This window comes from Ammodytes marinus, assembly GCF_949987685.1.
Source record: "Ammodytes marinus genome assembly, chromosome: 3".
NCBI classification, from domain to species: Eukaryota; Metazoa; Chordata; class Actinopteri; order Uranoscopiformes; family Ammodytidae; genus Ammodytes; species Ammodytes marinus.
In genome coordinates this window covers 9,314,027-9,329,296 of record NC_137232.1, presented here as the reverse complement: position 1 = coordinate 9,329,296, position 15,270 = coordinate 9,314,027, and the positions used below count along the sequence as shown (strand labels likewise).

Below are 15,270 nucleotides of genomic sequence, written 5' to 3'. Positions count from 1 at the left end.
GAATGATTTAAAAAAAAAATAGCCTTGTTTTCGCTGATGGTCACGTACAGGGCTGCCTTTACCTGCCACTAGGCCCTGGGGCTGAGAGGTTTCGTAGGCCCCCCCAGGCGGCGGTCTTACAATACAGATGCGTTAAAGCCATGTTTGTCTACACCACAATATCTCTATTGGTGAAATACACAATCACTTGAGGTAACATGTAAATAACCCCCTCCTGGTCTAATGACTTTTAATAACCAAACACACATGGTTGGTTACAGTGTTTTTCCAAGTTATTGAGGAGACAGCGGTGGGGTCCCAGGACATTTTGGGAGGGACCGGGGGCATGCTCCCCCGGAAGAAAAATTTGAACCTTTTTAAAGTAAAATGCATCAATCTGGTGCACTTAGAGAAGAAAACTAAGGCTAAATCAACTGTGTCCTATGTGAGCTATTTTCTGGAATAATTTGGAGACACAGAAATACCAAAAAGCAGAAACAAAAATATTCAGGTTTAAAAAATCCAGTCATTCAGCATTCCAATTTTTTTTTTAATAATCCCTTATCCCAAAGCTACTTCTCTCTTTGAATTCTTCGTTTTGTTTTTAATGGCTCAACTCAATATAGGCCCTTGATCTGCGTTGCCACGAACAATGTTATTTAAACAAAAATAACAAAAATTTACTGGTGAATGATAGGCCCCTTGATCTTCATAGGCCAAAAATAATGTGATTTTTTTTTTTTTTTCCTTTTTCTTTACTGGTTCATGATAGGCCCCTGTTCTCCGTACGCCCGCCCGTCACGTATGCTGTTAACTGGTCATTTAGGATCGTCTGAGGAAAAATTTGATTCATAAACATTGTAAAGTTCCTTTTAGTACATTTAAATTTCACTTCTATCTTTGCATATGTAATGTTTTCCAGTTTTCTCTTTGTGAGACTGATGGTGTTTGTCTGTGTTTGTGTCTGCAGGTGAATGTTGTGCTGGCTGCTTCAGACCAGTTCACCTTCAGAAACTGTGACGGCTGCCAGTACAGTGTGTGTCTTTGCGGGGAGGACAGCAGGACCTTCTCATGGATTGTAACTCCAGCCGCCCTAGGTATTAATTATTCAGATAGCTAAATAATACTGCCTCAATTCTATTCCATATATTATATATATATTGTTTTTACAAATAATATTGCACCCATGATATTACCCAATCAACTGTTATATTTAACATATGTTTCTTTGGTGGTGAAGTCAGCATGAATTAAACAATAATTTCAAGAATAATCAATATTAATAATGTATATCTATTATTATATTCAATAATAATTTGGTTTACATCGGAAATGTTAATGGATAGGCTACCGATTTTTCTGACCATTCACTACAAATCCCATAGACTTTAAGCAACACATGTAAATAGATTTGTTTCGACGTCTATCGGTGTCCTTCAAAAAATAGTTTGAACACTATCTGTTTCATACTGATTCAGACAGTGTTCAAACCATTTTTCCCCCCGCTCTGCTCTGCCTGCCTCTCATCACTAATAATGCAACCCAACCAAGCAATCACTAATAATCCAACCCAGCAATCCTCACATCTTTCTAATTAAACACTGATGTTGTTTGTTGTCTGCCAATACCAAACTCACACTATAACACTCACAGACAAAGATGAGACGGAACAAGCTAATTAATGTAGTGTCGCGGCGGGGCACTGACAGCTGTTGCGTCTGCACTGCTGGAAGCTAAACGGAAAAAAAAAATGGGGCCGCTGCTGTTGTTGAGCTGTCTTGGCCCCGAAAAGCAGAGGATTCCTATCGGCAGCGATTGGGGAAAACGAGGCTCTTGATGAATGTCAAATTGCGCTTCTCTCACTCTCACTCCCCCCCGAAGGAATGCTGACAATCACTTGTACTAACAAGTCAGGTAGTATCTCTGACGAAACAGTCAGAAACCTCTCCCTGGAGGGGGCCCATCTGTACTTGTCCTCTCTCTGTTTGTGTGAAGGATTGTGGGGGCTGTGGAAGCTAGGGAAGGGGGGTGGGAGATGGAGCGCTGTAATAAGGCAACAAATGGGGCTTAATGAGGGCCAATAGGATGGGGTATAAACAGAGGCATGCCATGGTAGAGTGTGGAGGATAATGAGTTGGGATTGAACCGCACAAGGGGAACAGTTTTTTTTGCCTCCGTATGCAGAAAAATTGTGACAGTGTGTGACATGACAGCGAGCGCTAATCAATACAGTCCCGTGCTTTTCAGAGTAAGAGCCTGTCTTTCTGTCTGTTTGTGTGTGCGTGTACATATACAGGCCAGGTGGATCTGAAGGTCAGTGCAGAGGCCCTCAAGACGGACACACTGTGTGGGAACGAGGTGGCCACTGTGCCCAGCGCCGGACGCATAGACACGGTGGTCCGCACACTGCTGGTGGAGGTCAGTGACCGGCACAACACAGCACTGACATGACAGCAGCGTGTGACAAAACATATGACTTACAGTAGAGTAGGGTGATTTTTTTTTTTTTTTTAATACTCGTAATCAGGGCTGAAATTAACACCTATTGGTAACACTTTATAATAAGGCTACATTAATGAACTCTAAGTTAATGCTGAATTTTTTTTTAAATGGAATATTAAATAAGCATTAAGTAACAGTTAAACTGCTTAATTGATGCTGAATAAGCACTATCCATCGGTTATGCTTAGGTAATGCTTAACTAACCAAAATCTCAATGACAGTTAATAAGCAATATCTAGGCAATAACTAATGGTTCATTAATGTACTCTTATTGTATGTTAACTATTCAGTAGTGATTGTTCTGTTGCTTTGGATTTTTTTTTTCATTGCATTAATTAAAAAATATCTCACACAGCCTATGCTCTGTAAACTGGCATGTGTCAGGCTACGCCGGGCCCCCTTTGTTTGCATACATTTTAACAGAGTATAGACTGTGTATTAATTCTGGGTTTTCTTTTCAGCGCACACACAGTACGGATCGTGAGGAGCTATTCACTGATTTTGACAACAAGCATTCTCCAGAATGGCTGACAATAGCATTGCTAATCTTTCTTTTTTCGTCTCTCTAAAAGGCTGAAGGAACCCCACAGATGGTGAGCCATAACGCTCTGCTCTGTCCTGCAGGTGAGTCTTACCCTTTCTTCCAATCCCCCGTACTTCCATACTATTTAGTATGCCGGAAAAAGATTAAGGATGTCCCAATACATGCATGTCAAATGTAGTATCCTAAAAATACCTGGATGCCCTAATACATCCAATTTGCAGTATGCAAACCAGCATGCTATAGTATAATAAAAGAAAAAGTATACAATTTGGGACGCAGGGCTAGTGTATCAGCATCTGTTATCTGAGACTGCGGGTCAACGGCCATCTTTGGCCTCTCACTGAGAACTGAGTGAAACCGGGACACTTGATTTATGTTTGTCAGAGATAACTATGTATGAGAACAGAGGCTGGTGTAACATGAGCACACAAATCCAGGAGACTGTTATCTTAGCATGAAGACTGGGAACAGGAGGAAAACTGTTAATCCAAAGGTTAAAACAATCACCCTCCAGCACCTCTAAAGCTCACAAAAATGTAACATATACTGTATATAGTTTGTATAATCCTTACAGAAAACAAAATGACTAAATGTCATGTTGTGGTTCTTTGGTAGCCTGGTGAGACCAGCCTGATCTCATGAGCTTCACATTCGTTTCTCTCCCTCAGATCAGTCTGGAAATCCTCCAATGTCAGACCAGGCCCTCCCCACTTTCCACCTGTTAGTGGAAGGCAGCCTCTGATTGGTTCTTGTAGTCATTGACGTCAACAAGGATAGACTAATGTGAAGCTTGTGTATATGGCTGGTCTCACAAGGCTAGTTTGAATACTACATGAACCAATCAGAAGCTGCCTTTCTCTATAAGGGAAGAATGTTAGGTCAGAACGCGAGTCCTGATTGGCCCGTTCTCCACACGGAGATTTGAGAAATGCCAAACTGATCTGTGGGAGAGAAAACTAATGATAGGTTGCAAGATCAGGTTGGTCTCACCAGGCCAGTTCTTTGGGGGTTAGTGTGCTAAGCCAACCAGCTGCAAATGGTTTCATATTAACGGTGCAGACAAGTGAGAGGTGTCAATCTCCTTAATCAACTCGTAAAGAGACTAAGCGTATCACCCAAAATGCTGTACTTTTTTTTTTTTTTAAAAGCTCTCTTTCATGTGCTGTCTTTTTATCCTCTCTCTGTGTTTCCAGAGGGGCCTGTGGAGAAGAAAATCTCCCTGCTGATGCCTGAGATTTTTGTGGCTGGATCTGCCAGGGCCTCCGTCTCTGTACTGGGTCAGTGGCACTATTTGGAGACACTTAGAAGTCTTCTGTCATTTAAAATTTTAAATCTAGCTATGAGGACTATCTGATGGACCAGCTAACACTATGTTCTCTAGGGGTGGGACAAAATCGATATCGGGACGTATCGTCGCAATTAACACAAGATATCGATATTTTATTACAACATGCAAACAGATTTCCCCTTTTGCTATATTGAAGGTCACTATTAAAAGTTACACAAAGCAATTAGTTGTCTATTTTTTTCCATGTGCGATTTGCCATTTTGTGATGCACAGATTGCACACTAACAAATCTGATGGTTATGTGAATAAATACATCAATGTTGGCTTTTAATGGGTATTTCTTCTTCTTCTTCAGTTACACAGATGTATCGCAGAAGAAATTTCTCGCAATACATCGATAATCGCAAATATCGTGATATTATTGTTATTGAGTCCCAAATATCGTCACAGTATCGGGAGTTACTTATATCCTCTCGGTCCCTAACGTTCTCTATTTCAAACCCGCTAAGAATACAAACTGTTGTCAGGGGTGTAATGGTGAAATGTGTCTCACTGAGCCGTTGCCTCTGCAGGTGACCTGATGGGCCGTGCCATGGAGAACCTGGACAAGCTTCTGGCCATGCCCTACGGCTGTGGGGAGCAGAACATGGTGCTGTTTGCTCCAAACATCTTCATCCTCAACTACCTGAAGAGCACCAACCAGCTCACACAGGAGATCCAGGACAAGGCCACACGCTTTCTGGAGAGCGGTGAGTTGTCCCTTTTGTAGTCCCTCTCTTTCTGTGATGGAAAATTAACGTCCATTATTATTGCTTTTCCCTTACAGAAGATATTGTTATGGTAAGTCTTTCCAGTAGTCAAGTTTAGACGTGCAGTGTGTAAAGTCATTTACAAAAGAAAATCTGGTGTTAAGGCACAGTCGAGGTTCTGTAAACAAGCATGTTGCAAGCTATGATAGGCCACATTTGATTATCTGTCCTTTGTTAACATACTTTGTAGGCTGTGTATTAACACTGGATATTTTATTCCAGCGCTTACAAACAGAACGTACAGGTAGAGGATAGTGAGGAGATATTCACTGATGAATCACTGACTCTTCTTTAAGAGCCGTACTTGTTTTTGTATATAGTGGGCGTCCTGGGAAAATGCACCTGTTGGAAGACGAAGAAGAAGTACTTTAGAATAAATACCTAAATACATCTTCACCTCATCACTTGATATTGTGGAAAGACTTGAGGCAGTGGTGGATGATGCCATCTTTAGTAACTACCTTCTGTTTCAGATACAGTTGCAACTTTTAAAAATGGTCCTGGAACAACACATTTTTGAATTCCTTTTCTTTTTGCTTTGTATATTGTTTGTGTGTGTGGTAGGATATCAGAGGGAGCTCACCTACAAGCATGACATCGGATCCTACAGCGCCTTTGGGAAGAACGATGAGTCTGGAAACACCTGGTCAGTAAACCTTTCTTAGTAACCATAATGAGTGTGCTTCACATACAGGATATAAATATAGAAATATAACACTGTCTGTCCCATGTGTTAACTTCACTTACACACCTGTCACTAAAAACCTGATGTCAAACACATGTACCAAAATAACATGTCACACTTGTATAAGTCATGATACACTGCAGTTGCATCAGCCGGTTATAGAACATTTAAACATTTTGATTTGGAGCGTGGCTGTTTTTAAACTGAACATTTTCTTTTGACGAGAGAATAAAGAGGACATGCAGACACAGTGGGAGGTGTTTGGCACCAGCACGCACACGTCCTAATAATTTGACTTTGTGGAATAATCTGCCAGATTTATTAATATTTTGCAATGAATGGGCTTAAATCACAGAGCCTCAGGGAATTTAAACAAAAAAACCTTTTGCTGTATGAAAAAGGGTGCTGGGCAGTTTGGCACTTGGCGTGTGTGTGTGTGGGTGTGTGTTTGATGTGGAGAAACTAGGGCAAGTCAAGTGTTCCATTACATTTTAAAATTTGAACAGGAGATTAGATGGAATTGTCTAAATCACTTTGAATAATACCAGGACTTCGGAACAAAGTGTGAGCCGAATGTATAGTATTGTATTCAAAGCTGTAGGAGTCGATATTTTGATCTGAACAATGGCTCAAATTATTATATAGAGATGAACCCACAGAGACTCTTAAAGCTCATTGTTTTTTTTTAGGCCCACACACACACACACACACACACACACACACATATACACTCTGCTGTCGTCAACCCCAATCCATCACAGACAGATGTTTTTGTTATTAGAGAAGATGCTCTGATAAATTGACTAGTTAGCTGGTGAGCATAGCGGAGCATTTAGCAGTCAGAGTTCAAGGTATTGTTTGTTGGTGGAGAGTATTGACCTATGTCCCTCAGGTGGGCAGGACGGTGACTCGAGGTGAATGCTAATGTTGCTTGATGCCCACTCCTGGATGTGTAGATAAAATTATCTTAATACGCACCAGTTTGACATTCATACTTTATAGAGTTTGATGTGTCAGAGTTATGCTTGCAACGTGGTCTGTTGCCCAAAAGTGAGCAAAAACGTATTGATGCAGCTTTTTTATTTGATTTTTTTATCTAGAGGCGGTTAAGCAGAGCTGACTGCCTCCATACTGATAATAGTGCCATACAATATGTGTAGTGCATTGTCTATAATATATATAACAGAATATAAGGGGCACTTTGAGAAAAAATAAATAATGAAATCACGATAATAAAGTCCTAATTTTACGAGAATAAATAATTATCTGTAAACTACAAAACAAGGGCAAAATCTGTCTAAAGGCAGCTGTTTGTTTTTGAATGTTTTTCCTTTATGTGGCCATAACACACTTAACAATATGGGGAGGGATGTTTACGTGAACATTAGCTGCGTGTTTGTATTCTGTTGTGCTGGAGTGAGGCTCAGAGGAACATGTTGTGTTGCTCACACAGTGATTGTGTTGGTGTGAGACAGGAGGCTGTTATGTCCTGAGGCTGGGTTCGTTTGGGGGTTACTAACACATGCACACATGGGTAGATTGGTTTACTAAGAAAATTATATAAAAAAAAATATATAATATAAAATGATCAAACGTTCAAATTAGTGGTGGGCCGATAACGGCGTTAACGGCTGCGTTAACGCCAAACTCTTATCGGGCGATAAAAAAAATATCGCCGTTAATCTCTTAATTCCACCTCCTGTTCGGCTCAGGGGAGATGCTGTTCGCCGTCGGGGTGAACCCCCTTCCGCACGTGAAGGCTCGCTTCACGTGCGGGAAAGCTATAGTGTGAGCGGCCACAGCTTGTATTTTGGTCATATCTAACACTGGACTGCAGGCCTATATAAAAGTGTTGTACCTTTGCTTTCTTTGGGTTAAAAAAAACTCCATCAACTCAGTATCCGTCTAGTCCAAAAAAACTCTGTCAGCTGCTGCTGCAGACGGTGTGCAGACGTGCTCGGAGAATCGGCATCGGCGCATCAACAGTCATTCAATGCAGCGGCAGTAATCATACAACCGAACGGTGTAGAAAGTCCCGTCAGTTAAAAATAGTGATCCAGATTTTAAATCCATGTTAAAATCGGAAGGATATAAAGCTAGTTAGCTTAAAAAAAGTAGCAAACATGTCAACTGTGATGTGTTCAGGCCGGCTCAGTAATATGATTGATGTGTTCAAATGCAACACAAAAAAAAAGAAATTTGAGATTTTGGCGAAACTTGTTTTCCCAGCAAGATAAAATAGATAGTAAAGATGGAATGGAATTATGACCTGTTTAATGTCCTATCTAGAGCTATGATCATATCAGCAATTAAAGCAATAATACAAGTTCTATTTCAACAAAATAATAGAAAATTATCAATTTTGATATCAATAAAGACTTGGATCGTTAAGGAGTCTTGAAAATGGTATCAATATCAATACAAATTAACTCTCCTGTCATCTGAGAGAAATTAAGATGATTTAATTTTTTTAACCGTTAGTATTTACCGGTTAAAAATATTATCGGTTGACTGGTTTACCATGGACATCCCTTATACTGTATAAATGTATATCATACATTGTATGTTTTTTTTTGTGTTATCCCAGTTAAGTTTATTATTAATTTTTTATCATTTAATATTACTTTTAATAGTTCCGGGACGTTGGAGCAATAACCTGGTGTTTTGACACTTCAGTGTGCACTGTGAATTTGAAGTAATGTTCAGTTTTTGAATAAAGATGCAGCATTTACAAATGTTTATTTTTTTTATCCGATTCATCGATTAATCGAAAAAATAATCGACCGATTAATCGATTATTGAAATAATCGTTAGTTGCAGCCCTAAACAATTCATCGTTACCTCTTATGGCCTACAGTTCAAAGTTCATGTTTAACTGAATAAACAGTTTGTAAACACAAGTACATCTTGTTGAACATTATTTATTTTCATCACCAATTATCATAGTAGAACAGCTTCCTCAAGCAGTTTGTGATGCATGTTGGAAACAGGAGATGAGCCCCTGGTCTGATGCGCCACCTGGCTTGAGAAACACGTTCTCAAAGACTTACTTTGAGTCATTATTTAGGAGCACAAAGACTTACTTTGAGTCATTATTTAGGAGCACACGCATATTATGAATGAATTCAAATGAGCCATTTTAATCTAGATTAATCTAGATTAATTTCAAAATTAATCTAGATTAATCTAGATTAAAAAAATTAATCTATGCCCACCTCTAGTTCAAATATATATATATTAGTGGTGGGCTGTTATCGGCGTTAATGTGCTGCGTTAACGCGCTGCGTTAACGCCAGACTCTTATCGGCGATAAAAATATCGCCGTTAATCTCTTATTCCACCTCCTGTTCGGCTCAGGGGAGATGGTTCCCTCCAGGGCCGATGGCTGTTCGCCGTCGGGGTGAACCCCCTTCCGTGTGTTCTCTGGTCGGGCAATAATAGCCGGGGGCCGTTGTTGACACTTGAGGAGCCTTTATTGCAGGAGCGAAGCTTCTCTCACACACCCGCCGCTCTCTCTCTCCATCACTTGCCCACGACACAATCGGGTATTGGAACGCAGGGTGGGTGTGTGTGGCCACCGGTCGCCACGTGACTATAAGTTTCCAAGTTTTAAACACTTCTATCTCTTCAACGTCAACGTCACCGTACCCGAATCCTAAATATCCCCATAGCAGACGCTATATTTCATCGGGGGGAAAACTTTGTTTTGCGCCACAGTTCAGCTTAGACTCGGCCGTAATGCTGCTGCACACACACACACACACACAGACACAGACACAGACACACACACACGCTGCATGTCAGAGACGAGGGGCGCTACCAAAAAGACGAGAGGAGCAGTTGGAGCGTTTAGAGACACATGCGCGCACATTTATTTACATAAAATCGCAATCGCAGTCATTTGTGCAGTTATGTAAAATGTTTCACTAAGGAAAATGACAGAAAAAGTAACGCACAGTGACTTTGATGAGTAACTTTAATATGATTACTGGTTTGGAGATAGTAACGCGTTAGATTACTCGTTACTGAAAAAAGAGGTCCGATGCCGGTAACGCGTTACTAAGTAACATCTTGTTGAACATTATTTATTTTCATCACCAATTATCATAGTAGAACAGCTTCCTCAAGCAGTTTGTGATGCATGTTGGAAACAGGAGATGAGCCCCTGGTCTGATGCGCCACCTGGCTTGAGAAACACGTTCTCAAAGACTTACTTTGAGTCATTATTTAGGGAGCACACACATATTATGAATGAATTCAAATGAGCCATTTTAATCTAGATTAATTCCAAAATTCAATGAGATTAATCTATATTAAAAAAATTAATCTATGCCCACATATATATATATATATATTTTTCTTTCTTTTTTTCATGTGCGTGTCCTTTCAGGCTGACCGCCTTTGTGATGAAGTCGTTTGGCGCGGCGCGGCCATACATCTTCGTTCAGCCCAGTCACATAGAAGAAGCCAGGACGTGGCTGTCCAGTCACCAGCAGACCGATGGATGCATCAAATCTGTGGGCAAACTCCTCCACAATGGCATGAAGGTAATACCATCACTTAGAGCTCCACTTGAGTGAATTATTCCTATCAGAAAAAAAACATTGGACAAACAAAGCATTGGCTTAAATCGTGAGGAACTATTTGCAGAGTTTCTGAGCTGTGTTATAAAAAAAGAAGCTGAACCAACTGTGTATTAAGCACCAAAGTAGAATTGCATAGTAGAGTTAGACTACTGATCTGAGCGCAGTTTAGTTCAGTTTCTAATCAAGAGCTTATTCCCTAAAATGTGTGGAGGTGCAATAAAGGGAAAATGCTTCCAATGATATCTATTTTGTCACCAAGCCAGAAGACATTTTAGGCACACGCATTGTTCCAGGATATCGAAGCCTCAGAGCCGTGTAGGACATGTTTAATATCTGTTGATGAATAGAGCAAAATATTTATACAGCTATTTTTCAAGTTCACACCCAGAGCTTTCCACAATTAAAAGGTTCAAGTTATCAACAAACCCCTCAACAATCAAGTAATACAATGTATTTACAGAATTAAAAACATCATACAATGTGATATGGAGCACAGGGTTGTAAACTCTGTGAGACTAGACACATATCTTGTATGCCTGTTTCCCATTTTCTCTCCTGTCGCATCACTGATAAACGCATTCAATTAACAAATGACTGAAATTAATTAAAAGCATTAAAGGAATATTTGAACGTTTGATCATTTTTAGCTTATTGCCTCACACTACAATAAAAGGTGCCCAGAAACTGGTCCTGTAACTGTGTGTGCTTTTTTTTTGTATCTGTCGGCTTTTCTTGAGCCGGAGAGTGAGACAAAAAAGCCACAAATTATTTTAGCAAAAGCTGGTAGTAAAAGTTGTATACTTGATTTAACGAGGATTAATGTATGAGGAATTCAATTATGATTTGATATTATAATATTGGTTTAGCGTAACAATGATATGTTTTCCAACAGGGAGGAGTGAGTGACGATGTGTCCCTGACGGCCTACATCTTTGCAGCCTTCTTGGAGCTGGAAGCTAACGTCACAGTGAGTCTCACAACCACCTCACCCACAGACCTTTACATATGATCCATACTCATTCTGCAGCTTTGAGATTTTAACACGTTGTATTCATTGGGTTAATATCAATTGAAACCTTGATCCCTTTTAAAATAGCCTCAAACAAAGTTAATATGTCCTTGGGTGGCCAACATAATGTTGGTAGATTTGTTGTCATGTGTTGTTGCCTATGCACTCATGATCGTGTGTGTGTGTGTGTGTGTGTGTGTCCTAGACTCGTTTTGGTAGCTATGGTGGCCCCTTTTGTTTGCATAACCATTGTTGACATACCAGTCTACAGAGCCTAGGCTGTGTATTAACACCATATTACATATTTTTTAGCACACACAGTACGTACAGGTAGCAGTCCGTGAGGAGATATTTGCTGATTTTGACAAACTGACTGCCCCTTTAATAGTCTTCCCTGTGTTGTTCCCAGGACGATGACGTGATGGGCTGTCTGAAGGAGGCAGTGGTGCGTCAGATGGACAATCTGTACACCACAGCCCTGCTCTCCTACACCTTCACTCTGGCTGGAGACCACGACATGAGGAGCAAGCTGCTCACATACCTGCACCAGAGGTCACACACACAGGGTCAGTGAAATTCATGGGCCTCACGGCCTTTTTTTCACCGACCGTGTAATCAACCTAAAGCGGCCACACATCCAACCTCAGACGCACTGCTGATGCGCGTCAGAGGCACGTCTGCAGCCACGTCTGCAGCCACGCTCCCCTTTACCTCAGGAGGCTCTCCTATTTTTTTCTGAGAGCCGCGTGTCTCTCTCGGTTCTCTCTGCTTTAACTGATAAATAAATACTCTGCTGAGAGTCATATTGACTTCATACCGGCAGCTTTCGCTGTAGTTTCACCATTTCCTGGTGTGTCCCTTTTCAAAATAAAACTTCCAACAAGCGAAAATTTTAAGAAAAAAAAAATGGCAATGGGGCGCACGGATTACTGTCCAGACTCAATATTTGACTCAATATAAATCCTATGCATCATAAATGACACGAAAGAACTTCATTTTTAATGGGAATTACCAATGAAATCTCTATGTAGAAGAGAGGGAGAGACGTTGTATGTGTGTCTGGAAAAAAAACACGAGAGAGGCAGCAGTAAGGTAAGGCGACGCGCTCCACAGGTAGACGCAGGATGTGTGTGGAGGCCGTTAGGCTCCTTCAACAATGCAAGATTTTGCTAAGACTAAAATTCGATCTAAATTCAAACATTAAGTCTTTTAGATTTTTGTGATAATAATACAAAGAATATATGCAATGTGGTTTAAAGAATCACTATCTATTGAAATTGGTTTTACATTGATAAAACTAATTAGAATAAAAGTTTTTGTTTTTAAAAAGGTGTGTAAAGACACTTTATAGAAATTTATTAATCTGTTGTCTGTGGCAGGTGGCACTCGTCACTGGCAGAGAGCAGGGGCTTCTGGGAAAAGCCTGGACTCTCTGGAGGTGGAGATGACCTCGTACGTGCTGCTGGCCCTCCTGTCCGGTCCGCCCTTGCCGGACTTCAACCTGGATTACTCATCCAGCATCGTACGCTGGCTCATTCAACAGCAGAACCCATACGGAGGCTTCTCCTCCACACAGGTACACACACACACAGGTACACACACACACACAAGGTCAATGTGTGGCATTTAAGCCCCTTTCCTCCCCTGCTTTTAAAAAAAGAATGTGATTTTGTCATGAACAAGATCTTTTCAGGAGTCCAATATTTACCCTTTACTATCCAGGACGTTGGATTTTGCTTTAAGGAGACAAAATGTAACCATCTTCTTTTCTGTACTATTGAGTTTGGAGTCAACTGGAAAAAAGCAACAAACAGATTAGGACATAGTGGAACTCCCCCTTGTGTGGCCATGAATAGAATTGTAATGATCTCCTTACAATAAGTTTTGTATATGTGGGCTTGCCCGGAGGCAATGGCCTGACTGTTTTGAATGACTGGTGGAACCCCTGTGCTCCCCAGGACACTGTGGTGGCCCTGCAGGCTCTGTCTAAGTACGCCGCTGCCACCTACAGCGCGGAGGGCAGCACTGCAGTGACGGTCACCTCACTGGGAGGCCTCAGCACACTGTTCACAGTGGACCAGAGCAACAGGCTGCTGTACCAGGAGCAGAAACTGACTGAGATGCCCGGAGAGTACACACTCAGAGCGGAGGGGAAGAGCTGTGTGCTCGCACAGGTACAAGCAACAACAAAACCCAAATGAAGTCAGTGTTTAAAAGCTGGTAAACGCACAGTAAATATACACTGACAACAGGTGGAGTCAGCGATTCTGGAGAACGCTTGTTGTCAAAATAACCTTTTTTTTCAATTAAATTTACAACATAACATATACTGTGTGATTGGTGTAATTTGCAAAAAATATATTTTATAACAGTTGACAACAGAAATTAATTAAATATTTATTTAACTTTGTTTTTCAATTGTTTAAAAGTATAGTTTAGATTTAGATTTCTTTTTTTTTTGCTTAGCATGTTTAATTACCATGATTCATTTAATATATATAGTCACATATATATATATAAATATACATTACCTCATGGCCTTGCATCCTGACGTTTCTCTTTCACTTGCCTCCTTTAAGAAATACACAAGCCGCCAGCACGCGCTAGCAAAGATCTCTAGGACAGCAGGCGGTGGTGTTGTAAACACATTCCCACTTTTGTCCAAAGGGGGCGCTACAATCACTAAGTTCCTCGTAGCCACTTCATTAAAATTTGAAAATGATAAAATGCAGTTCTCTTATTTTTTGTCATTTCTCTGGTAAAAGTGTATTGTTCCACTGTAAATTATCTTTAGTGAATCATTTACCAATCTGTACAATTACTTCAAAGGGTTAGTAGTTAGGCAGTGAATTGGTTTCAGTGACAAAGGGTTAGTAGTTAGGCAGTGAATTGGTTTCAGTGACAAATGTAGCATCTCTGCCATGTGAATTACACAGAGCTGCATAGATGCTGGTATGTGTCACCTCACAGCAGTGTGTGTTTTGGTCCGTCTCGCCCACAGATCTCCATGCATTACAACATCCCCCCTCCCCCTGATTTCTCTGCATTCAACATCTCCACCTTCAGCATGGCCAAGTGCAACATCAGCCGGCCTGAGCTCATCCTCTTTGTGACCGTCAGGTACTGTGTGTGTGTGTGTGTGTGTGTGTGTGTGTGTGTGTGTGTGTGTGTGTGTGTGTGTGTGTCTGTGTCTGCACGCTGACTGGTGATAAATAAATTGGTATTTACTGTTAGTAATTATTCTGGATTATAGTGTAGAATTTCCCTGGGTAAGGACACTTATGGTAGTGGAGTTGCATCAGCAAGCTGTGTAGTAATATTACACAAAAAAAAAGTAGCTGCAATTCTTGAGACAGCTTTGTCAAAATCATGTTTTGTCAAAATCAGTGAATATCTCCTCACTGTCAAAAATAAAAAATAAGCTGGCGTTAATGCACAACCTAGGCTCTGTAAACAGGCATTTAATCAAAAGGTATGTAAACAAAGGGGCCTATCATAGCTTGCAACATGCCCGTTTACAGAGCCTAGGCTGTGTATTAACACCAGTTTTTCCTTCAGCGCACACACAGTACAAGATTGATTGACAAGTGATTTTGACAACAAGCGTTCTCAAGAATTGCTGTCTCCACCTTTTTTTTAAAGTACTGTGACTGGAAACAGCTGTTTTTCATTATAAGGGGAAGACAAATGGAAAACTGCTTTGTTTAAATAATGCTTTGACCTTTTGAGATGACCTTTACATACAACAGCCAGCATACAGACCTTTGTTTTTTTGTTGGGAAAATGATTGTTTTATTTTGAATATCTGGGGAAGCCAAAATCAAAATGAATCGCCCAGCTCTATTTATAAAGAGAAACATGTGTGTTT

At 40.6% G+C, this 15,270-nt stretch overlaps 1 protein-coding gene across 2 annotated transcripts in view; it reads left to right on the top strand.

Annotated features, from left to right (window-relative positions):
* The window catches only part of LOC307271429 (alpha-2-macroglobulin), a 39,419-nt gene that overhangs the window by 22,039 nt on the left and 2,110 nt on the right, over positions 1–15,270 (top strand). For both annotated transcript variants that reach the window (XM_080053887.1, XM_080053886.1), the window contains exons 20-31: positions 950–1,076; positions 2,276–2,397; positions 3,054–3,105; positions 4,219–4,302; positions 4,886–5,062; positions 5,687–5,768; positions 10,198–10,354; positions 11,286–11,360; positions 11,812–11,968; positions 12,782–12,978; positions 13,361–13,576; positions 14,404–14,522. In XM_080053887.1, coding sequence (XP_079910013.1) covers positions 950–1,076; positions 2,276–2,397; positions 3,054–3,105; positions 4,219–4,302; positions 4,886–5,062; positions 5,687–5,768; positions 10,198–10,354; positions 11,286–11,360; positions 11,812–11,968; positions 12,782–12,978; positions 13,361–13,576; positions 14,404–14,522 — 1,565 coding nt within the window. The remainder of the gene's footprint in view (positions 1–949; positions 1,077–2,275; positions 2,398–3,053; positions 3,106–4,218; positions 4,303–4,885; positions 5,063–5,686; positions 5,769–10,197; positions 10,355–11,285; positions 11,361–11,811; positions 11,969–12,781; positions 12,979–13,360; positions 13,577–14,403; positions 14,523–15,270) is intronic.